Source organism: Schistocerca cancellata, chromosome 7 (genome assembly GCF_023864275.1).
Source record: "Schistocerca cancellata isolate TAMUIC-IGC-003103 chromosome 7, iqSchCanc2.1, whole genome shotgun sequence".
In the NCBI taxonomy this organism is placed as follows: Eukaryota; Metazoa; Arthropoda; class Insecta; order Orthoptera; family Acrididae; genus Schistocerca; species Schistocerca cancellata.
This window is the reverse complement of record NC_064632.1, coordinates 34,162,556-34,188,527: the sequence shown is the minus strand read 5'-3', so window position 1 is coordinate 34,188,527 and position 25,972 is coordinate 34,162,556. Positions and strand designations below refer to the sequence as shown.

The window sequence follows — 25,972 nt, the reverse complement described above, 5'->3', positions numbered from 1 at the left end:
AGAGGCCGTGAGATCGTGCCCTGGCTCTGCCCTTGCAGACACCATCTTGCAGTCTGTCCGAGGCTGCACCCCTGCTCTGTACAACTGTGCATTGCCAAGTTTTGCACTGCCTTTCCATGGCTGTGGCACATCTGTACAGCACAGCTTGGCAGCTGATTCAATGGGCCAGCTGCCCAACAAACTTCATCATCAGATGGTTGTCATGGCTGGTCTGCAACTTAAAAAATCGTCATTCCTTCTGGTTCTAGATGCTGACATAGTGGTGACACAACTCCTTCCTTGAGACTCTGGCTCCCTTGTTTATACTACTTTTCCTATACCTCTGACATAGTCCCTCTGGAGGGTACAACTGGTGTGCTCCTTAATAATTATAATGTCAGCTTTTTCTAGCCTGCTTCAGCCCCCGCCTACAGGTTGCTGGGTGTTTTTGTAACTAAAAAGTACAAGTTTTTCATAGCATGCCAGTGCTCTGTGTTGCTCCACACACAGCTCAACTCTTGTTTAGAGCCCACCATACGTGCAAGTGGTGCCATAACTATGTCTCGCAGAAATGTTTACTTGATATTAACATTGCCAATGCCTGCTACCCTAAGTGTCCATTGATTCCTAACATCTACCTTCTCACCCTAGCTGCACAAAATTTTCAAGAAATACACAAATCCATATCTCTGAGAGACTCACACAAACTTCAGGTTCTTTCAATCTATCCAGATCCCACCTCCTTAATTTCCTACATTTATTTTGTTTTAGTCTGGTTTTCATAGCCAATAAATTGTGATCAGAGTTTATATCTGCTCCTGGAAATGTCTTACAGTTTAAAATCTGGTTTTGAAATCTCTGTCTTGGCATTATAGAATTAACCTGAAATCTTCAGGTGTTCTCTGTACTCTTCTACATATACAACCTTCTTTTGTGATTCTTAAACCAAGTGTTAGCAATGATTAAATTATACCTTGTGCAAAATTTTACCTGGCAGCTTTCCGTTTCACCCCTTCCTCCAGTCCATGTTCTCCTACTATTTTCCTTTCTCTTCTTTTTCCTACTACAGAATTCCAGTCACCCAACACAATTAAATTTTCATCTCCCTTAACTCTGTGAATCATTTCCTTTACCTCATCATACATTCTTTCGATCTCTCCTTTATCTGCTTTGCTGGGGGCATATTAACTTTAACTACTATTGTGGAAGTTCACTCTGTGTCTATTGTCTACGATAATGCATTCACTAGCTGTTCATATTTACTTACCTGCATTCCTATTTTATTATTCATTACTATTCCTATTCCGGCATTACTGGTATTTGATTTTGTGCTCATATCCCTGTACTCACTTGACCAGGTGGCCTGTTTTTCCTGCTGTTACACTTGTAAGAAACTGGTGTGGGGGAATAAATACTGAACAGTTAATTACCAAATGTAGTGGTACATGTTGCTAAAGCATAGCAACACATCTCACTTTCCTTTTACTGGATCGATGAAAGATGTGCATGTGAAAAATGTGACTTTAATTAGTAACAGCATAAAGAGCATCTACTGTGCCCAGGTTTGTTGGAATTTAGGAGCAAACATGAGAAAGAAAGATGCAGTCACAGTGCAGGAAGTGCTATGGACTCCAAAGAAGAAAGGAGCCTGACGACAATGGTCAAGCTTTACATAAAAATGAATGTTGTTATACAAAGTCTATGCCATGCAATCTGGAGTTAAGTACTAACTTACGGTTTTAATAAAGCACTGAAGCATCATGTATGAACATATTGCCTGAAAAGCTTTTGTTAATTATCAATTGTTGCAAGTTTATAACTTATTTGAATATAGAAGCATTATGGAACCAGTGTTTTGTGATTTCATAGTGAGTTATTTAAATGTAGAAGCTCTCTTGTAGCCCTTGCCCATTTACAGTCAGAAATGAAGCCTGTGGTTAAATACATGGCACTGCATAGCAGGACCACAGCTTCAAGAGAAAACAAGACAGCGACCGCAAAATTCAGAAAAGAATAGCATAGTATTATTATATGGGAACGAGCAAGACTTGGAATCTTGTAATATATAGATCACTTAAAGACAACCCACAAAAAGAAAAACGCCTCACACGTCACTAAATATGTTGGTCATTTGTAGAAGAAAATATGTCTATTCTCATACCACAGTTAGAGCAAATACAATTTATTGTCCTGAAACTTGTTCTTTACCACACAATGAATACAAACACACACTATTTCTGCTACTTCATTTAGTGTATGGATTCCTGTTTTAGCTTCTAACAATGACGGCATTTTATGTAGTTGCTAGTCACTGAAACAGGGTGACAACTAACTCTGAACACAGCCTCATTACCATACAGCTATACTTCCCTACTTACTAGTTCAGCACTCATACTATTCTAATACTTCAGAACTATTTGGCATGCTAGCCACAACCCCATATGACATCAGACACCATTTGACTACCACCAAACGTCACTGTAAGGCAAAGATGTCTTACACACTTCAGTAATTGCCACTGTATCTAACTTTAGCCTATCCATTTCCCAACTCCCCTGACCAGTACGATCTCCAGACTTGACCCCAATTGAGCACATGTGGAGTACGGTGGGATGAGAAATGACTCAGAAATGACTCATGTGACGTGTCAACCGACAACTCTTACAGAACTTCATGAGCGGGTTGACCAGGCATGGCATAATGTATCCCAGCACAGTAATAACCATCTGTATGATTGACTGGATGCCAGAGTCATCACCTACATAGCTGCCTATGGAGGCTACACCAGTAGCCAATATGAATGATTCAGTGTGGGTCAATACCTGGTACCTCAGAACTGCTTTGATATCTGTTCAGGTAATCATTTCATGTACTACATACATACTGTTGCAACAATAAAACCTGAGTAAACTGGAAATTTCTAAAATGGTGTACTAATTTTTTTCCAGCAGTGTACACGAAATGTATTTGCAGTTGCACTTGCGCGACCACCATCAGCTTTATAAGGAAATGATGACAATGAAAATTTTTGCTGGAGCAGAACTCAAACTTGGATTTCCCACTTCACGTGAGCGGTTGTCTTGACCGCTTAGGCTATCTATGCATGATCGATAACCAGTCCCAATCTCCCATATACTGTCGTTTAACACATTATGTAGTTCCCATACAGGGGAGGACATTTTAATTGAAAGTCACCACCCATTATCAGCAGATATAACTGTAAGTAGAGGGATATTAGCTAGAAAAGAAACATGGCTACACATACATATAAATAACTTTAAGTTCAAACAAACTCTGTTAGTAGTTAAAAATGTTACTTTACAAATACTATTAGGCATTGATTGGTTACTGACATATAATTTAAAATCACACTTTGATGTTTAAGTATTATACTGAAACAGTGGAATTTTTAAAATATGTGGTGCCATTTAAGATAAGTCATTTAGTAAATAACTCCACACATTACTTGATAAAATGCATTTAGTTGCTACTACCCAGATAGTGAGTAAAGAGGGATCCACAATGGGTGTTGATGAATTAAGTGAACAAATAAGGACTAAAGCTTACAAATCTAATCTGCTGACTGAAGAACAATGGCTTGATTTCTATATCATCTCACTGAAGTATAGAAGTGTGCTTTCTGATAAACCAGGACTGATTGGTGAGTATGTCTCTCAATTTAAAATAAAGGATAGTGTACTGTTCTTTTGTATGCCATATCCTATTCCAATAAGTTTAAGATCTGCAGTAAATGAAGAAATAAACAAAATAGCAGAAAATAACTTAATAGAAAGAAGTTTAAGCCTTTGTAACAATCCTGTACTAGTTGTAAAGCAAGCTGCAGGTGTCAATAGGCAGAAGAACACTTAATACATATACAGAAATGGAAAGAGACAGACCTACATGTGTAGACAAATTACTAGCTAAGTTTGAGCAAGGGAAGTATTTTAGCTCAACTGATTTGACTCCCATGTAGATGAAAATTCATGGAAGTATGCACCATTTTCATTTGATGGCAAGACATATCAGTTTAGGGTATTCCCCTTTGGACTGAATATTCCAGTCTCAGTGTTTATACAGACACTAGATGAAGCTTTAGATAAAGAGTTATTACAAGAGTAAATTATCGATATAGATGATATTTTACTAGTGTCCACGACATGGGAAGAAGACTGCATTTTCTTAACCAAAACAATACACAAGATTTGTGAAAAAGGCATTCCAATTAAGTTACCAAAATCATATTTTGGAAGAGGACAATTCAAGTCTTAGAACATCTAGTAAGAATTCATCAATAAGCTGATAATCATTCATCAATAACCTGATCTTTGGTGTGACGTCATACGCGCTTGACTGCGTGTGAGATCGCTCTCTAAGTTTTCATCTATTTTTAGGTTGCAGATATATATTTTAACGGTTTTTGTGTTACTATATAAGTGACTTATTAGTGGTTTCTTCATTCACCTCTGCCTTTCTTGTGTTGTGACCTGATATTTGTGAGTGTTTCGTATCGAGCAACTTAGCCTCTCACCCGTGTTTACATTTCGCGCTGACCAGTTGCAGCTGTAGTGGCGCATCGAAAGCTAAGTACTAATTAATTGTTTGTGTATAGTAGTTTATTTAGGAACTTTAGTAGTCTTCAACCGGTGTTCTTGGTGTTTTCCGGTGAAATAACTTCAGAAGAAATTTTTGCGAACTGCTTTCAGTTTCGTTACTGTCATTAGACGTTTGATTTTCTTTCTGTGTTAGTATTTTGTTATATTCTCATTTGTTGTTGATTAATACTGTCAATAATAGTAGTTACTTTCCTTGTGGAGCAAGTTTGTGATTATTGTAGTCAGTTTTTAACATCTTCTTATTGTAGTAGCGGAACTTAGATAAAGTTGTTTTCGTGTTTCAATAACTGTAAAATTTTACCATGAGTGAGAAGTGTGGGCTTTGCCGTAGGTTCGTGAGTAGTGGATTGTGGTGTGAGACTTGTTCGAAATATTTTCACTGGGGGGGGGGGGGGGGGGGGGGGGGATGCAGTGGGGAAGCCAGTGGGCATTCTGGTGAGATCCTCTCCTGGAACTGCAGGTTATGTAGCAAGAGTAAGTTGATAGAGGAGCAGGAGCGTAAGATCTGTGCCCTTCAGGTGCAGTTGAAAAACGCACTGGAGGAGCTTGATAGGATGAGGAGGGAGAAGGGGGTTGGGGAATGGGAGCTGGCTGTTGGCAAGAGATCTGCTAGGAGAAGGAGATTTTCAGTTAGTTTTACTATTGGTGTTTGTAATAGATTTGACCAACTGTCAGAGTCTAGTGGAGAGGAATCTCTAGTAGCTGTAGATGTAGGAAGTATGCAGCAGACCTCAGCAGTTACGGTGGCTAGGACAGTTGCAAAGTCTAAGAGAAAGGAGAAGGTTCTGCTGTTAGGTAGTTCTCATGGTAGAGGTGTAGGCCAGCAGTTGCAGGAACTTTTGGGGAGTGAGTACCAGGTCACCAGCATTGTGAAGCCTAATGCAGGATTGGCTCAGGTGACTTTTAACATAGGGGGGTTATGTAGGGATTTTACAAAAGAGGATCAGGTAGTGATTGTGGGTGGGGCTGGTAATAGTATTGATAGGGATGAGGAGTATGACATAGATGGTGACCTGGAAAAGATAGCCACTCAGACTGGCAACACGAATGTGCATTTCGTGGAACTGTTTCAGCGTCACGATCGGCCTCATCTTAATACAGCCGTCAGGCGTAATAACATGAGACTTGGGGGTGCGCTAATGAAAGAAGGCATGAGTCACATTTCAGTGGTGTCGGTGGAGTGTATCAGCAGGACGGGTTTCACTAGACATGGCCTGCACCTCAACAGGTATGGGATGGGGAGGTTGGCAAAGCTTATAGGTGACAGCATAGGTGGGGGTGGTGGGATCACTCATGGGAAAATTCCAGTAGTTGTGGGTGTTAGAGCTGTACCTTTTTTAGATTGAAGTCAGCTGACAGGTATTTCTGCTTAAGGGAAGTCTCTCTAACAAAGAAACCACTTTCGACAAAGCTTAGGTATCCGATTAATGAGGGAATTAGTATATTTCACCAAAACATACAAGGCATTAGAGATAAAGTTAGTGAACTACTTATAGATGTTGACTCTGAAATTATTGGTATATCTGAACACTTCTTAAATAAGGAGATAATTCAGAGGCTTCCTTTACCAGGATACAGGTTGGCTGGCAGCTTTTCTAGGAGCTCTTTGCGGTGTAGCCATGTATGTGAAAAACGGTATCCCATTTGAGTCAATTGATGTTTCAAAGTACTGCACTGAAAAGGTGTTTGAATGTTGTGCAGGTGTGGTTAAATTTAAAGGAGCTAAACTTCTTACTGTTGTTATTTATAGATTCCCAGACTCCGATTTCACAACGTTTTTGCTAAAGCTAGAGGAGGTTCTTGGTTCACTTTATAGGAAATACAAAAAGTTTGTTATATGTGGTGACTTCAATATAAATTGTATAAGTGATTGTGCAAGGAAAAGGATGCTGGTAGACCTCCTTAATTCATATAATCTTATGCAAACCGTATTCTTTCCAACGAGAGTGCAAGGGAACAGTAGAACAACCATAGACAATATTTTTGTTCATTTGTCATTACTAGAAGGGCATTCTGTTAGCAAAATGGTGAATGGCCTTTCAGATCATGATGCACAAATTTTAAGTCTAAAAGATTTTTGTGCTGCAACACAGGTTAAATATAGTTACCAACTTTTTAGGAAAGCTGATCCAGTTGCTGTAGAGACTTTTGTAAACCTTATCAAGGAACTAGAGTGGCAAGATGTTTATAGTGCTGATACAGTAGACGATAAATATAATGCTTTCCTCAAGACTTTTTTCGTGCTCTTTGAAAGTTGCTTTCCGTTAGAACGTTCAAAACAGGGTACTAGCACAAACAGGCAGCCTGGGTGGCTGACTAAAGGTATAGGAATATCTTGTAGAACAAAGTGGCAATTATGTTAAAACGTTAGAAACAGTCACAATCTACATGCAGTAGCCCATTACAAACAGTTTTGTAAGGTGCTTAAAAAAGTTATTAGGAAGGCAAAAAGTATGTGGTATGCAGATAGAATAGCTAAGTCTCAGGATAAAATTAAAACCATATGGTCAGTCGTAAAGGAAGTGGCTGGTCTGCAGAGACAGGTCGAGGATATAGAATCAGTGCGTTGTGGGAATGTCCGTGTTACTGGTAAGTCGCATATATGTACAGTATTTAATAATCACTTTCTGAATATAGCAGGTGAACTAAATAGAAACCTAGTCCCAACAGTGAATCATATAGCGCTTGTAGAAAAAAGTGTTCCGAGACTGTTACCTGAAATGCTCCTCCATGATACTGACAAGAGGGAGATTGAGTTAATACTTAAATCACTAAAGACCAAGAACTCTCATGGATATGACGGGGTATCTAGCAGAATACTGAAGTATTGTTCCATGTATGTTAGCCCAGTACTTAGCCATATCTGTAACTTTTCCTTTAGGAGTGGTCGGTTTCCTGACCGATTAAAGTACTCGGTAGTGAAGCCACTTTATAAAAAGGGAGACAGGGATAATGTTGATAATTATAGACCTATTTCTATGCCATCGGTGTTTGCTAAAGTTATCGAGAGGGTTGTATATACAAGGTTACTGCAGCATTTAAATTCACATAATTTGTTGTCAAATGTACAGTTTGGTTTTAGAAATGGCGTAACAACTGAAAATGCTATAGTCTCTTTTCTCTGTGAGGTTTTGGACGGATTAAATAAAAGGTTGCGAACGTTAGGTGTTTTCTCTGATTTAACGAAGGCTTTTGACTGTGTTGACCACAAAATATTACTGCAGAAGTTGGAACATTATGGAGTAAAGGGAGTAGCTTACAATTGGTTCGCCTCTTACTTTAAGAACAGAAAGCAGAAGGTAATTCTCCACAATATTGAGAGTGGTAATGATGTTCAGTCCCAATGGGGCACTGTTAAGTGGGGCGTTCCCCAAGGATCGGTGCTGGGGCCATTGCTGTTTCTTATTTATATAAATGATATGTCTTCAAGTATTACAGGTGATTCAAAAATATTTCTGTTTGCTGATGACACCAGCTTGGTAGTGAAGGATCTTGTGTGTAATATTGAAACATTATCAAATAATGTAGTTCATGAAATAAGTTCGTGGCTTGTGGAAAATAATTTGATGCTAAATCACAGTAAGACTCAGTTTTTACAGTTTCTAACTCACAATTCAACAAGAACTGATATTTTAATCAGACAGAATGGGCATGTTATAAGCGAGACGGAACAGTTCAAGTTCCTAGGCGTATGGATAGATAGTAAGCTGTTGTGGAAAGCCCATGTTCAGGATCTTGTTCAGAAACTAAATGCCGCTTTATTTACCATTAGAACAGTATCTGAAATAAGTGACATTTCAACACGAAAAGTAGTCTACTTCGCATATTTTCATATGCTTATGTCATATGGTATTATTTTTTAGGGTAATTCTTCTGATTCAAAAAGGGTATTTTTGGCTCAAAAACGGGCTGTTCGAGCTATGTGTGGTGTAAGTTCGAGAACCTCTTGTCGACCCCTATTCAATAGTCTGGGAATTCTGACATTGCCCTCACAGTATATATTTTCTTTAATGTTGTTTGCTGTTAGCAATATTAGCTTATTCCCAAGAGTTAGCAGCTTTCACTCAGTTAATACTAGGCAGAAATCAAATCTGCATGTGGAATGCACTTCCTTGACTCTTGTGCAGAAAGGAATGCAGTATTCTGCTGCATCCATTTTCAATAAGCTACCACAAGAACTCAAAAATCTTAGCAGTAGCCCAAACGCTTTTAAGTCTAAACTGAAGAGTTTCCTCATGGTTCACTTCTTCTATTCTGTCGAGGAGCTCCTGGAAGAGCTAAAAAATTAAGCAAATTCCAGTGTTACATTCTTGATTTTCTTTATTTAAACTAATGACGTGTTGCCTAAATATGTTTCTTATATTTCATTTTATCTGTTTCTACAATCGTGTTATAATTTCATGTATTGACTCGTTCCATGACCATGGAGACTTCTCCTTAATGTGGTCTCACGGAACAATAAATAAATAAATAAATAAATAAACACCAGATCCAGAAAGGATAAGAGCGATTACATACTGTCCTGAACTGAAAAATTTAAAACAATTATGCTCTTTCCTATGATTAGCTGGATTTTACCATTGCTACATACAGCATAACTTATGAACGCTACCAGAGTATTGTCATTATTAAAACAAAGAGCCAAAAGGATATGGAGTGAAGGAACATCTGAGGCTTTTAAAACATTAAGCTGGCTTTAGTGGATGCACCCATATTAAAACACCTTGTAATGAATGAAACACATAAATTAGCAACAAACACTTCTGAATATGATGTAGCTTGTGAACTGTTCCAAGTTGAATTGAATCCCGTGAGAGGGGAACATAACACCATAGCCTTCACTAGTAGTAGTTTAATATAAATGTTAACATAAATGTGTTCTCACCTATACAGCTACAGAAAAATAATTATTAGCTACTGCATGGAGCAAACAAAAGTTTGAAATGCTGATTTGGGGCTCTAAAATTATCATACATACACATCATTACACTTTAACGTCCCTTGTAGAAAGTAGGTTGCTACATAGCCAATTAATGTGATGGATATTGTCAAGTAGAATCGAATAGAAATTAACTATATAAAAGGTTCAGAAAATTAAATACCAGATGCACTGTCACGAATACTGCAAGGCATAAATGAAATGATGAGAATTGGGTGACAAGAGTTATTTTTTCCATCCATTTCTTAGCTTTAAGTATACCAATGAAGAAGTAAGGAGATTAGCCGCAAGAATAAAACAAGTTGTAAAGATAGATGAATATTTTAAAGAAAAGCAACAAAAATAAGAGCAGGCAGTAGTATTATCAGGAGAAAAGTCTATGTGGATGATAGGTAAAGGTGCTTATTTTGGAAGTTGTGAGAGGACAAAATCAAAGGGAAGTTACGTATGCCACAAAGAGTAGAATATCATTTAGAATTTCACATAGTTCATACCAAAAAGCCATGGGCATTTTGGTATATGCAAAAGATAAGTAAATTTTATTATTTTAAAAATTTATGTACAAAAGTAAGGAAGGTATTAAGACTGTGTGCAGAAGCATGTCAAACAGTTAAAAGAAGATATCACCCATACACCATACAAGCTGTACCCTATAATCTCAAAAGCTTGACTTTTTTGGCCAACTACCAAAAGGAAAAGAAGGGGTACCATATGATTTTTCCTTGTGGAATATTGATCTAAATATGTGGAACTATATCCAATCAAACAAGCAAATACGACCACCCTAATACACTGTTTAAGAAAATACTTTGTAAATATACGTAAGGCCCAAAAATTATTAACAAATAATGGAACACTATTAACAATTAACAGTTTCAAAAAATTGCCATGCTGCAAGTTCTGATTGCATCATTTAAAGTGATTAAACTGATGTCACTCCTGTGATCACAATCCTTCAAGCAACACTTCACGAGCCCGCAGGTGGAAAAACACTGTACTAATCTATTACAAGCTTCTATGCTGGAAAATAGGCTTGTCTTTGCTTTTCCTCATTTTTGTTTGTTGTAAGTATTTTTATTTTTTGTATATTTGTACAGTAAATAAAATATGTCCGAGTGGGTAAATGCTACCATAAGTTACTGTTAGAGGCTACAAAGAAAATATATTATTATTACTGAGTGAAGCTTTTACAGCTGATGTAACACTATGTGGAAATTGTTTGTTTCATATCTGCCACTGACGTTAACTAAATGTGAACTGATAGAAAATTGTGGACCATGCATATATGATCAGTCGGTTCTACCATGTTGGAACTGTGATGATACAAGGAGAATATGATCCTCATTTTGCAGAGCTCTTTTACGTTATGGATATTATCCAAAATTGATGTTTTTTTTTCAGTTTTCTCTCTGGGAAATTGCCAAATTACATTAAATTTTACATTACTTGCAAAAGAATCATCTGCATCAAGAAGACTCAATAGTTTCACTGCCATTCACATAATGTTATAAAAAGACTTTAATGTAAGCATAAAAATACCTCATATGTACAAAACCATACTTCTGTATGTACGGTGAAATCAATTACAGTTACATACACACACAAAAGTTCTGCCCCTACACTCCCTGCATTTACACTACATAAAATAGCCTTTAAAAATATATACAAAAGGAGTAAACTAACAAAGGAATCAATATTTTCTTTGAAAGATTAACTTTGGTTTTCATGTTACAAGAGCACTTGCCGTCAAATACCACTTACACACGCATGCATACACTGAACTTTCATTAATAAGCACTAGATGGCAAAGGATCATAATCTTCCTCTGTTGTCCTCTTTTTTCTGCCAACATTTTGTGACTGCGATGCAGTTACGCCTTTCCTCCTCTGACGCGATTTGTTAGGTCCCGCTGCAGTGCGATATGTGATACACTAAAGATAAAAATGACCAAAATAAGACATCTGTAAAAACAAAGATTATGCTTAAAAGATTAATAAATACATTTGGAAATTAATGGTGTTGGTAAAATGTCACTCAATTTAAAAAAACCCAACCATAAAGAATCACTGGAGCACAGTGAACATAACTGAATAAGATTATAAGTTTATGCCGTAAAACTGTCTTCATACAAACCTGAGAAGGATTAACAGAATCTTGAAATATGCCCTTATGTAAGTAATTGGGAAACATGATACTGTACTACTAAAACAGAAATTCAAAGCAGCAAAGAGTGGGAGAAGGAAAGAGACAAAACACTTGAAAGAATCTAATGTGGAAGATGAAGGAGAAACACTAGGGTGATGCTGAGTCACAGATATGCACAACAAAAAGACTGTCACAACTAAAGCTTTCAGCCAGTAAGGCCATCGTCAAAAATAGATGACATTCACACCCATGTGCTCACACACACACACACACACACACACACACACACACACACACACACACACACCCATGACTACACTCTCAGGCAACTTAAGCTTCAGTTGCCTGGGACTGCAGTCATGTGTGTGAGTTGCATTTGCGTGATTGCGTATGTGTGTGTTGTCGGCCTTACTGGTCAAAAGATATATTTGTGACAGTCTGTTTGCAATTCAGAATCTCTGCTATATGGCGAGTAACAATTTTCCTTTTCACAATATAGTTATATTCTATCCTGGATTCTCCATTGTTTGAAACAATAGGGTGACCTTTATACTTTGGAATAAAAAGGGGATAAAGGAATAAAGACAGTAAAGATTAGGTTTTGAAAGCACCTGAACAAAAACTTGATATAGAAAAACAATTTAACACTTATAATTTAACTTCAGTTGTGAAGTTTCTCATCAGAATTTTTTAGGTCAGTAACACGTAACCAAACATTTTAGTATGTGAGAACAAAATCAACAAAGTAATGTCAAGATAAACAAAAATATGCAACTCCTTTCATGTTATACTAAGTTTTGTTCTTTATTTCAAAAAAAGCCCTCAACCTTTACATATTGCTTCACTTTCTCAAGGATCTTTCCAGACAGACTAAAGTACACCACTGTTAGACCCTTCTTTAAAGAACAGTATTAGAGCAGGTATTAACCATTGACCATCACTATTAGTTTCCTTCTCAAAAGTTTTGTAAAGGGTAATATAGTTAAGAACGGTTGAGCACCCATGCAAATATGAGATTCTGAGCCAGTCACAATGTGGATTTCAGAAGAGGCTCTTCACTGAACATGTCGCCTAACATTTAATCAACTGTGTTTGAAAATATGCGAATGACAAAATTTCACCAACCTATGTTTTGTGCTCTATTTAAGGTATTAATATTTTTTGGGGAATATATAGAAAGGTGATTATTTGTCAAATTTTTCATGTTTTAACATTAGAAGATGACACACAATCAAACAATTGAAAATCCAGGATGGAATAATGACAATATAATGAAAAGGACAGATTGCTACACATCATATAGTGGAGATGCAGACAGGCACAACAAATAACTGCTAAACAAGTAAGCTTTCAGCCAAAAGGTCTTCTTCTGAATTACACACACACACACACACACACACACACACAGATATTCATATGAACGCAACTGATACACATATGACCACCGTCTCAGGTAGATGCATGTTTCTGCACGAAGGTGTGATGTCACTTGTTCTGAGCACAATTGGCTGTTGTTGGGTCTGTTGTTTCTATTATCCCATGGATGTAAATTTGATACACATCTTCTTCAGAAGCAAAACCCACTTACAGTTGGTGAAAACCATTAACTGACAGATTGTTGATTTTTGCATTTTTTCAGGTGATGCCCTTGACTCTCAGCACATCTGCTCTTGCTGCCAGAATGCTAAATTTTTAATTTCGAATTATTTACAAAGGAATTGAAATAAAACAAAACCACATACGAAATAAAGAAAAAAAATATAGATGGAAATAGCACATATGTATAAAACTAATGTGTTTTGGATATGGTATCCAATACTATATAAAAACAAAAGTGTGCACAATCACAGAACTTCATTATTGCTTACAAAAGTGGTTCCTTGGTTATCGCCTCAGTTCATGACAATGCACAGCATTTTACAATATGTCTTTTTATTGAGGAAGAAACCGGTTCTCTGTTGAAATTAGCATATTAAGTCAGTGATTTGTTTCGGAGAGTTATTGACTGTGGTAAGGAAGTTGTTTTATTATTTACCCTGCATTAAAAGCAATCCGCTAAAATTATAAAACTTAGCAGTACTGTGATGCGACAAATCAGTTGCATGAATGTGTGGTGTCTTTTCTTTCGGAAATGTCCAAAAAAAACAGACACCGCAGGATCCGCAGTTGTGATACAGAAAAAACACCACAAATTCATATAGTTGATTTGCCTCGATGGGCAATGAATCCAAAACCTTCAGTGCAGGTGCGCATTTACATACACCATCTAGTGTGAAACTAAAATTAGTGTGTATGGAGGACATTGATGGGAACTGCAGACAGATGGCGCTAGAGGTGGGAATTTGAGTCAGCTGGAGAAAGTGCCGAGATAGTCCACACTTTTGCGATAAACATTGTGTCCAAGTGTTACAGTGGTTAGTGCAACTGCCTTGTAAGCAGGAGATACTGGGTTCGAGGCGTTATCCAGCACACATTTTGCACTTGTCAGTGCTGATTCTTTACAACGTCCTGATGCACCTGATATAATTAGTTCCTTTCCTTTCTCCCTTCCCCTCCCCTTGAATTTACATAATACTTAATGTATGCTCTCCTGTAAATACAGAATGAGCAACAAGCAAGAACAATATTGAAACTTCCTGGCAGATTAAAACTGTGTGCCCGACTGACACTCGAACTCGGGACCTTTGCCTTTCCTGGGCAAGTGCTCTACCATCTGAGCTACCGAAGCACGACTCACGCCCGGTACTCACAGCTTTACTTCTGCCAGTACCTCGTCTCCTACCTTCCAAACTTTAGGTCCCGAGTTCAAGTCTCGGTCGGGCACACAGTTTCAATCTGCCAGGAAGTTTCATATCAGCGCACACTCCGCTGCAGAGTGAAAATCTCATTCAAGAACAATATTATGAGAAGGAAGCACAACAAAAAGACTCTCACAATTTTTTGTTGTGCCTACCTGCGACTCAGCATCTCCACTATATGGTGAGTAGCCATCATCATCATCATCATCATCATCATGAATACATTAATTTGAGCATCGCTTTGATCTTCTTAAACTGATTTAAAAATATTTTGTATCCAGAAACTTTGCTACTTCTCTGCAAGAATGCTAAAAAAATACAGCAGTCCAGTTGCCACAGGAACAACAGTACTTCTTCACACACTTGCCACACAATGGTTCTGATTGCTTACCAGAACACTCAGATAAATTATTGGAAGATGACAGAAGCAAGGATGTTGGATGCGATGGTCAACAAGTTTATGGTGGCCTACACACTGACAAGAAAAGGTAGTTTAAAGCCTGAGCCAATAATTGAAATAACAGCTTCAATAAAATTCTGAGAATACATGGACAAGCATATATTGAATATAAAAAATGTTAAAGTGGCAAAATTACTCATAACACTCCAAAAGAGATACGAACATTAGGCTCGACACACACTTTGAAGACATGTCAGAAATCCATTCAAAAAAAGTGTCATCAGTTTTCTGCTGGTGATGGGCACGCAGTATTTAACACAATCTGAGAAACTAAGTCATGAGATCAGAGCAGAATTTACATAATGAGTCTTGTGGACACAATTTCTACAAAACATCTAAGGAAGCTCTCTGGCAAATCCAGGATAAAAGGCACACTGATTTCTCTTTTGAGAAATGAGATGAAAAAACATTTCTCATTAGTCTTGGGATTCAAGAATGGACTGTATGATATTGGCTGGATAATTCCACCATGTTATGAGCCCTGATTCAGAATCAAAATGTTCTCCAGTAATACAAATGAAGAAAAAAGATGACAGAACCTTCATAAAAGAATTCATGGACTGCTTTCTGAAACTGGCATTGCATTACTGCATGAAATCCCCTCCAAACTATACCTTGAGCATATTCTATAATGCAAACAACAGGACTATGGACTTTCAAGGTAAAATGTAATGTGGAGAAGGTTGTGCCATTAAGTTAGGCCACCTTCAACTTGATTTCTTGATTTTCAGTGAGGGTACCTTAACTTACTTTCCCACCATAAAGACCAGTGTGATTTGTGTTGTATACATACAGGCAGCCGCAGCACACAGAATGGAAAGTGCATGCAAAGCTGCAAAATTATCTAGATGAGAAAGATCCCCAGCAGAAGTTCTGCTCAGTGTACACCATGGACTTGCAGGCCATGAAAGTAGCTCCATTTTTACATGCAAGGACATTTTACTGTAAAACTATACTGGCTGTTCGTAACTTTACAATGTCCAGTTTATAAAGTTGGCATGCCATGTGTTACTGGTTTGATGAAATGCAAGGTGAATTGGTTGTATCAACTTTTTCCTCACGTACCATGAACGCACTGTCAAAAGTGATGAAAGAAAATCCTGTCCAAGTCATTTTGCATTCCAATAGCTGCAAACAAAACATGATATTATCAAATGCTCTTTTAAGATTACCTTTAACACAGGAGTATTAATTACACTAAAGTTTTTGGAGAAAGGTCATACTTGGATGGAATGTGACTCAGTTCACAGTTCCATCGAGTGAATGTTTCCTAGCCAATACACTTTGATGTCTAAAGTGCCGAGACCTTTCTAAGTTGATTACTTAGATTGGTCCTATTGGAGCAACTATGCAGTAAAAAGTTTTTGTGGCTGTGTGACTCAATTAGGCCTGGAGAGCTGTAAATAGACAATAATATCTGATTTTGTTTGACTACACTTGACGCAATTAGTCACTGTACTCAGTCACAGCCAGCAAGTATTTGAAGTATCTATTCCCCAACAATTGAAGATGGAACAACAGCGTAAATCTAACTGTGGAAACAGAAGCCAGACATAATCTTTTGAAGAACCCTACCAAACTGTAATTCACTCGTAAAGGAAGCAAATTACAAAACCCTCATTTAATCATTTCTTGCTTACTGGCCAAGACAATTACTATGTCAGATGAATGGAGCAGATTGAGAAAATTTAGAGAACACATGTGGAATTTACTACAAGTGTGTTTAGTTAGTGCAAGAGCACTACAGAAATACTACAGTGGGATATATTACAAGAAGGCCATTGTGTTACTCGCAGTGTTACTGCACGGAGTGTTACTCGCAAGAGCCTATGTTCTTATGTAAAATAGGAAATATGTTTCTTCCTCCAAAGCTTGCATAATTTCCAAGAGAAACACATTTTTAAGATTCATGCATATGCAAAGAGATACAGATAATGTTTCTTTTTGTGAATCACTCACCTAACTTACAGGAAATCAAGTGAATGAAACAGATGGAAATTAAAATTGCATGAAGAATTCAGAGACAAGTAAGTTATTATCTCTTTTCTCTAATTAATGGGAATGTGAGACTTATTCAAACATTACATATGTCACGAGTAGCTTAAACTTCACACTGAATACCTCTACAGGAAGTGAATATCTCAGCAGATGAGTTTAGGCTACTCAACCACATTCCTGTGAATTATTCAAAAGATTAAAATTCATGAGCCCCCTTGACCACCTATGGTATAGAGATAGATTCTCTGATTAGTAAGCAAAACATCCTGAATCCCAAGTACGATCCCAGCCACTTCTTAAATTTTGAATAAAATCATCAACAATGGCAACTGAAGACTTCCGGTGTAAGGAGCCACTCTCATTCTACAAATGACCTTATCAAAGAAGGTGGAGGAGCAGACAGAGTTTCAGGGCAACCTCTTGCCCTTGGAGTGGGAAACTTCCCACAAAAGAGGTGGAAGAATCAGCAATGATCAACAGCACGAGGATGCAGAAGGCAATTAAAACTACTGCATTAAAGACAAACAGTGTACATCTACAGAACATATGGCCAATAATTTAAAAAAGTATCATAATGATCTATCCACTGGCAAAATAGTCTGGATTAATCCCCTGCTCAGATCTCCAAGAGCGGACTGCCGAGGGGGAGATGACCACCACCAAAAGATTGAATAAACAATGAAAGGGTAACGTTCTATAAGTTGGCACAGGAAATGTCGGAAGCCTTAATTGGGTAAGTAAGCTAATAAATCTGAAAACAGTAATGCAAAGTCCCAATCTAAATATTGCAGGGGCCAGTGGAATTAAATGGAAATAAGATAGGAGTTTCTAGTCAGATGGATATAACGTAATATTAACAGCAGCAGAACATGATATAATGGATACAGGATTCATTTTGAATAGGAAGGTTGGCCAGAGAATGAAAGTTAGTGTGAACAGTTCAGTGGCATGGTTGCACTCGTCAGAATCGACATCAAACCAACACTGACAACACCAGTTCAGGTATAATGCTAATGTCACAAGCAGAAAATGAAGAGAGAGAGAAAGTACCCGAGGATATTGAAAGGGTAATTCAGTACATAAGACATTTCCAGGGGCAGATGTGGACTCTGACCACAATCTATTGGTTAGGAACTGTAGATTAAAACTGAAGAGACTGCAAAAAGGTGGGAAATTAAGGAGATGGGATCTGGATAAACTGACTAAACCAGAGGATGTACAGAGTTTCAGGGATAGCATAAGGGAACAATTGAAAGGAAATGGGGGAAAGAAATACAATATACGAAGAATGGGTAGCTTTGAGGGATGAAATAGTGAAGGCAGCAGAGGATCAAATACGTAAAAAGACGAGGGTTAGTAGAAACCCTTGGGTAACAGAAGAAATATTGAATTTAATTGATGAAAGGAGAAAATACAAAAATGCAGTAAATGAAGCAGGCAAAAAGGAATACAAACGTCTCAAAAATGATATTGACAGGAAGTGCAAAATGGCCAAGCAGGGATGGCTAGAGGACAAATGTAAGGATGTAGACGCTTATCTCACTGGGGTTAAGATAGATACTGCCTACAGGAAAATTAAAGAGCCCTTTGGAGAAAGGAGAACCACTTGCATGAATATCAAGAGCTTTGAAGGAAACCCAGTTCTAAGCAAAAAAGGGTAAGCAGAAAGGTGGAAGGAGTATATAGAGGGTCTATACAAGAGCGATGTACTTGAGGACAATATTATGGAAATAGAAGAGGATGTAGATGAAGACGAAATGGAAGACATGATACTGCGTGAAGAGTTTGAAAGAGCACTGAAAGACCTGAGTCGAAACAAGGCCCCCCGGAGTAGACAACATTCCATTAGAACTACTGACAGCCTTGGGAGAGCCAGTCCTGACAAAACTCTACCATTTGGTGAGCAAGATGTATGAGACAGGTGAAATTCCCTCAGACTTCAAGAAGAATATAATAATTCCAATCCCAAAGAAACCAGGTGTCGACAGATGTGAAAATTACCGAACTATCAGTTTAATAAGTCACAGCTGCAAAATACTGCCGCGAATTCTTTACAGATGAATGGAAAAACTGATAGAAGCCGACCTTGGGGAAGATCAGTTTGGATTCCGTAGAAATGTTGGAACACGTGAGGCAATACTGACCTTACGACTTATCTTAGAAGAAAGATTAAGGAAAGGCAAACCTACGTTTCTAGCATTTGTAGACTTAGAGAAAGCTTTTGACAATGTTGATTAGAATACTCTCTTTCAAATTCTGAAGGTGGCAGGTGTAAAATACAGGGAGTGAAAGGCTATTTACAATTTGTACAGAAAGCAGATGGCAGTTATAAGAGTCGAGGGGTACGAAAGGGAAGCAGTGGTTGGGAAGGGAGTGAGACAGGGTTGTAGCAATCTGTATATTGAGCAAGCAATAAAGGAAACAAAAGAAAAGTTTGGAGTAGGTATTAAACTCCATGGAGAAGAAATAAAAACTTTGAGGTTCGCCAATGCCATTGTAATTCTGTCAGAGACAGCAAAGGACTTGGAAGAGCAGTTGAACGGAATGGACAGTGTCTTGAAAAGAGGGTATAAGATGAACATCAACAAAAGCAAAACAAGGATAATGGAATGTAGTCGAATTAAGTCGGGTGATGCTGAGGGAATTAGATTAGGAAATGAGACACTTAAAATAGTAAAGGAGTTTTGCTATTTGGGGAGCAAAATAACTGATGATGGTCAAAGTAGAGAGGATATAAAATGTAGACTGCCAATGGCAAGGGAAGTGTTTCTGAAGAAGAAAAATTTGTTAACATCGAGTATAGATTCAAATGTCAGGAAGTCGTTTCTGAAAGTATTTGTATGGAGTGTGGCCACATATGGAAGTGAAACATGGACGATAAATAGTTTAGACAAGAAGAAAATATAAGCTTTCGAAATGTGGTGCTACATAAGAATGCTGAAGATCAGTGAGTAGATCACATAACTAATGAGGAGGTATTGAACAGAACTGGGGAGAAGAGGAGCTTGTGGCACAACTTGACTAGAAGAAGGGATCGGTTGGTAGGACATGTCTGAGACATCGAGGGAGCACCAATTTATATTGGAGAGCAGCGTCGAGGGTAAAAATCGTAGAGGGAGACCAAGAGATGAATACACTAAACAGATTCAGTCAGTACTGGGAGATGAAAAAGCTTGCACAGGATAGAGAGTAGCATGGAGAGCTGTATCAAACCAGTCTCAGGACTGAAGACCACAATAACAACAACAATTCAGTACATAAAAGGAGATAATAATCTAATAATCACGGAAAATTGGGATACAGTAGTAGGGGAAAAAGTAGAAAAAAAGAGTTCAGAGAGAACATAGGCTTGGTAGCAGGAATGAGAGAGGAGAAAGGCTAATTGAGTTCTGCAAAAAAATTTTTGCTAGTAATAATGAATGCGCTGTCCAAAACAACACAAGAGGAGGTTGGAAAAGGCCTGAAGCCTTGAGAAGAATCCAGATGAATTAGATGGTCAGATAGATTCCGAAATCAGATAGTGGATTGTAAGGCATCGCCAGAAGAAATGAACTCAGATCACAATTTATTAATTATGAATAGCGGACTGAAGTTTAAGAGAACTGTCCAGAAGAATCAATGTGGAATACTGAAGTAATGAGGAATGATGAGATGTATTTGAAGTTGTCTAAGGCCATAGACACTGTGATAAAGGATGTCACACAATGCAGTTCAGTTGAAGAGGAATGGACAACATCCAAAAAAGGCAATTTTGCAAGTTGGACAGACAGACAAAGGCAAAAGGAGGGTAGAGATGAAGATATTTTGAGTAACAGAAGAAGTACTTCAACTGATCAACAAAAGGAGGACATTCTTGGAAAGACAGGAATACAACAATATAAGTCACTTAGAAATGAAGTAAACAGAAAGTGCAGGGAAACCAAGATGAAATGGCTGCTAGAAAAATGCGAAGAAACTGGAAAAGAAGTGGTCATTGAAAGGAGGGATTCAGCATACACAAAAGTCAAATACAATCTTAGTTGAAATTTAAAGCAAGGGTGGCAACATCAAGGGTGCAATGGGTATTCTGTTATTAAATATAGAGGAGAGACAGCAAACAGATGGAAAGAGCACATTCAAGGCCTCTACAAGGGTAAGGGCTGGTCTGATATGATAGAAGAAGAAACGGGGTGTATACAGAGTCTCCTGGAATGAATGGTCAGTTTTAAGGGATACAACAGCAAAAAAGCCTAGTAAACATGGGCTCTAAAACACACCTTAAGAGCTGTAAATGCTTGTTCAGTAGAAGAAATGTTTCTCAGTTACTTGTAGCTCTTAAGGTATGCATTTTAGAGCTGATGTTTACTAGATTCTTTTGCTCTGGATAATCATTCTTGTCACATTCCTGAATATTGACCATTCCTCCTGGAACACCCAGTGTGGAAGACATATAAGATCCAGTATCAGAGTCAGAGTTTAACACAATGTTGGAAGAGTTGCTGTTAAATACGTCAGGAGGGACAGATAACATTTCTTCAGAACTTCTAAAATCACTGAGGGAGGCAACAAACAACTATTCAAGTTGGTCTGTACAATCTATGAGACTGGAAACGTAACATCAGACTTCTGGGAAAATATTTTCCACAAAATCACAAAGATAGCAAGAGCATGTAAGTGTTAGAACTAGAGCAAGTCAGCTTAATAGCTCATGTATCCAAGTTGCTGATAAAAACAAAAAACAGGAAATGAGAGTTGAGGATCTTGAGATAATATTGTTACATTCCATCCTGGATGTTCCATTGTTAGAACTGAGGATAAGTTAGATGATGACCAGTTTAGCCTTCAGAAAGATAAATGAACCAGAGAGACAGTTCCAAAAATGCATTTCATAAAGGAAGAAAGACTTACAAATGATCACAACCAATTCACAAGATATCACAACCCAGAAAAAGCATTTATCAATGTAAAAATGGTGCAAAATGTTTGAAATTCTGACAAAAAAAGAGTAAGCTATAGGGAAAGATGTGTAACACACAATATGTACAAGAACAAAGGGGAAATAATAATAATGGAAGACCAAAAGTGCTCAGATTAAGAAGAGTTTAAGTCTTTCACCACTATAGTCCAATCTGTGTCTCAAAGAAGCAATGACAGAAATAAAAGAAACATTCGCATTTAACCAAATCAAAGAGATCAGTAATGTGTCAACTCCTATTAATCTTAAACAGTTGGAGTCATTACTGTGCCAAATCATGTACTAAGAGATGTTTATTCCACAAGTGGCAGCAAACTGCACATCTAAATCAGTTGTGCAATAAGGGTGACCAAATTTTCGTAGTCGGCTGCCTATCAACGTGTGTCTGCAGCACTCATCATTACTTTTATGTAAGTACCACTAGGAAATCCACTTTCATTCCACTGCCCAGCACACCAATGTAGTTGGCGAGTCCTGCCTTTCTACTGGCTGTGATGCACTAGGAATCGGTTAGTTTTGCCCTGGACCAACATCTAAAATAAACTGTGGACAAACTCCTGCAGACCTTACATGAGGTAGGCCAGGATATTGTCCCATGACCCGGCCCTGCAGAAAATTTTGTCTGTGATACAGAAGGGGTGAAAAGAGCATGCTTCCAGCCAACCTGACTTGGCCTTTTTCAATTATTTTGCATTGTGGTACTGGCTTAATGTCACAGAGTGTCTTAAAGTCAGCTACGGAGGTCTCTGAATGCCGGGTTGTTATTCCTCCCCCATTCCAGTCCTGCACCCTCCAGCTCCTTCATGCTTCCCAACGGAGAATGATGGGCATGAACACTTTGACATTGCGGCATGTCTACTGGCCTAGCAAAGATGCCAACATCGAATGCATGTGCATTCCTACTGTGCCTGCTCCTTCAATTAGGCAGACCCTGCACATTTCTCAACATGGCTCCACTCTGACGACTCATGGGAGAGGATCCGCATTGATTTTTCTGGGTCATTTCTGGAAGCTATGTATCTGCTAGAGGTTGATGCCCTCTTAAACTTCCCTTATGTGGTGTGGCTGCCATCCACTGTCACACCTGCTACCATCTGTGTACTCCTGACGATATTTGCCACTGAGAGCAGGTCATGCAACCTGATGTCAGAAAACGGTCCCCAATTCATGTCGTCATATTTTCAAGCCTTCTGTCACCACAACAATATCAAACACCTGACCAACACCCCATTTTGCCCCACCTACAAGGCGGAGCCCAAGGGGATGATCCATACTTTTAAAACACAGATGCAGAAGGCCTTGCAGACCTCATGTAGTAGGAGCCACTCCACAGCTCCCTCACCCCATATTGGGCCCCTCTTGTCAACCGAGTCTGTAAGGGTGAATTAGTGCATGGGCACGGGCATCATTCCCCGTTAGATCTCCTGCATTTCTTGCAGCATACCAAGCCTGTGTATAGGCCAGCCTATGTGTCTTGTCGGGCACATCTGACCAGTGTCTGGGGTGTACCCAAGGGGATCGTAGATCACAGGGAGGGCATCAGCTGTTTGATGTATTTCCTCCCCCCCTTCCCCCCCCCCTCCCTCCCGCTGCCTCTGACCATCGAACCAAACACCAGAGCCACCATTAGCCATGCCCCTCATCCTTCCACCACATTCTGGGAAACCTAAGCCCCCCGTAATCCTTGCCCTGGCCATCTGGGTTGTACAAACCAGAAACTGAGTCCATCCAGCTTAATCCATCAGCAGAAAAGTTCTAACACCCCTCCCATCTGCTTCTTAAAGGAACAGGCAGAAGCTTGGACATTTCCAGCCCTGTGTGCTGATTTCAGGGGGAAGGGATTATTTATCGATAATTCAGAGTCACCTAAAGATATTATTATCTAGACTGGACGCAGAGTATGCCACTCAATTCAGTGCCAAGAGACCACAATCAATTTTGAGGGCTATTTTGCAGATTTTGAGCTTCACTTCTCTGCCAGTCACTGGTATGATCTAAGTATGACCTCGGAGCTCAGATGACAGGCACCATTCATTCCACCTAAACCATAAAATACAGTTGGTTGCACCCTGTTCCTACAACAGCTCTCAAAACCGTTTCTTCGACACGCTGAATGAAGCCTACAAGAATATACACTGAGTGCACAAGATGATCCTTTCTATCCCTTGCTACCATTTTCCTAATGAGACAATGACCAATGTGAAGTATTTGAGACACATTGTGTTATTTTCCATTATTTTAATTACTAGAAAAGCAGATGACAATAACTTCTACAAGTTTCATTTCCCAAGCCTTATTACAAAAGAGAGAAGAAGAAGAAGAAGAAGAAGAAGAAGAAGAAGAAGATGATGATGATGATGATGATGACGACGATGATGATGATGATGATGGGATGATGGTGCTGGTGCTGCTAATGATGATGACTGGTTTGTGGGGCACTCAACTGCGCGATAATCAGTGTCCATATAAATTCCCAAACATTGCTTGGTCCAATCTCACTACTTTCATGAATGATGATGAAATGATGAGGACAACACAAACACCCAGTCATATCGAGGCAGGTGAAAATCCCTGAACCCGCTGGGAATTGGACCCGAGACCCCATGCAGGGGAAGCGAGAACGCGACTGTGAGACCACAAGCTGCGAACAAAAGGGAGAAGAGCTGTTTCTACCTAAGTGACACTCATTGTCAGTATGGAGCTGGGAAAACAGCACTTCTGTGCAACACCTTTTTATGACTTATCAAAAATCAGTTGCTATAAAGAACCTTTACTGCTGCTACTAATTTTGTCGAAGATCATCAGCCACCTGGGATATGTAAATGATCTGACCTTTGCAAAAGCATGAGACAAAAAGCTGTGCAATCTTCAAACTCAATAATGTACCTACAAGACCATTTGCAATGGCAGTATCTGAATGAACACATGCGTAATGTTCAGTCTCACTCTACATAATCCATAATGAACATAGGAACTTAGTACACAAAATTTCAACATTGTTCAGAAGAATCAATGTGTTGATATTACAATGTACACATCCAACTTTTTGATACTTATAAAATGTTGAACAACTTCACTGTTAAGACATCTGAAATGTTCGTGTTTAATAATTATGAATAATAATTATAGTTATTTATGGTTATGTACAATAATTATGTATTATTTATGGTTGTTCAAAGCAGAGATCCAACAGAAAAATATGTAAAGACTTATTATAGGTTAAGTGAACATTTTAGTGACTTTGACACGTTGAGCCACAATATTCAGAAGTGGCAGCAGTCGAACAAGCAGGCCGATGACCAGCAGACTGTGAGAAGCAGCAGTCAGCATTTCAACAGGTCAGTGAACAAGCAGATGGGCAATGCTTCCAAGGAGAACAATGAACAGCACAGTTTGTACATCAGCGGTCAATGCTCCAGGAACGGTTATTATACTGAACTCATGTGCTTGATGTATCTGGCGATGCGGAGGAGTACAACAGGGCCTTGTCCGACCATGCCAGCGTAGAGGTAAAACAAGGAAAACCGGCATAAGTGTCAACATTGGTCATGTTTCTGCCCAACATGAGAAGCAAAGATCAACGATCGAAGGGTCAGTCACCGCCCTAGAAACTTCGCAACATTGGCAAAAACACTGAATAAATACCTCCAACAAACGGGCACAAGGTGATCCTTTGAGGGGAGAAAGAAGAGATGAAGAAATGTCTTGGACCGATGGTTAGTCAGCGGACGTCATACTTTGCTGCAGGGACTTAGCCGCTACGCTGCTCGACAGAATAAAATGTCGGTACCATACCAATAGGTCAACAAGTAACATGCCATCCCAGATGTTACCAGAAAGAAGTTCATATGGTACTTACCCAGACGGCTGGTGAGGACAAAGGGACTGCGGCCTCACCAAATGGGTCACCTGTGAACCTAGACGTTAATGAACTCCGGCAGAATACACTAAATGTGAGGGTCACTGGCTAAATTCTGGGACAGAGCACTGCACCATACCATAGCCATTTGTTAATAATGCAAAGAGCGAGTTCACAAGGAAAGAACCCATTCCAACCACCCACAAAGTGTCGCTTCCCTCCCG

General features: G+C 38.8%; 1 protein-coding gene across 2 annotated transcripts in view; it reads right to left on the bottom strand.

The window, feature by feature from the left end:
• Nucleotides 1-11,034: 11,034 nt before the first annotated feature.
• Nucleotides 11,035-25,972, bottom strand: part of LOC126092530 (uncharacterized) — a 205,691-nt gene continuing 190,753 nt past the window's right edge. For both annotated transcript variants that reach the window (XM_049908158.1, XM_049908157.1), the window contains exon 11: nucleotides 11,035-11,465. In XM_049908158.1, coding sequence (XP_049764115.1) covers nucleotides 11,322-11,465 — 144 coding nt within the window. In that variant the 3' untranslated portion in view covers nucleotides 11,035-11,321. The remainder of the gene's footprint in view (nucleotides 11,466-25,972) is intronic.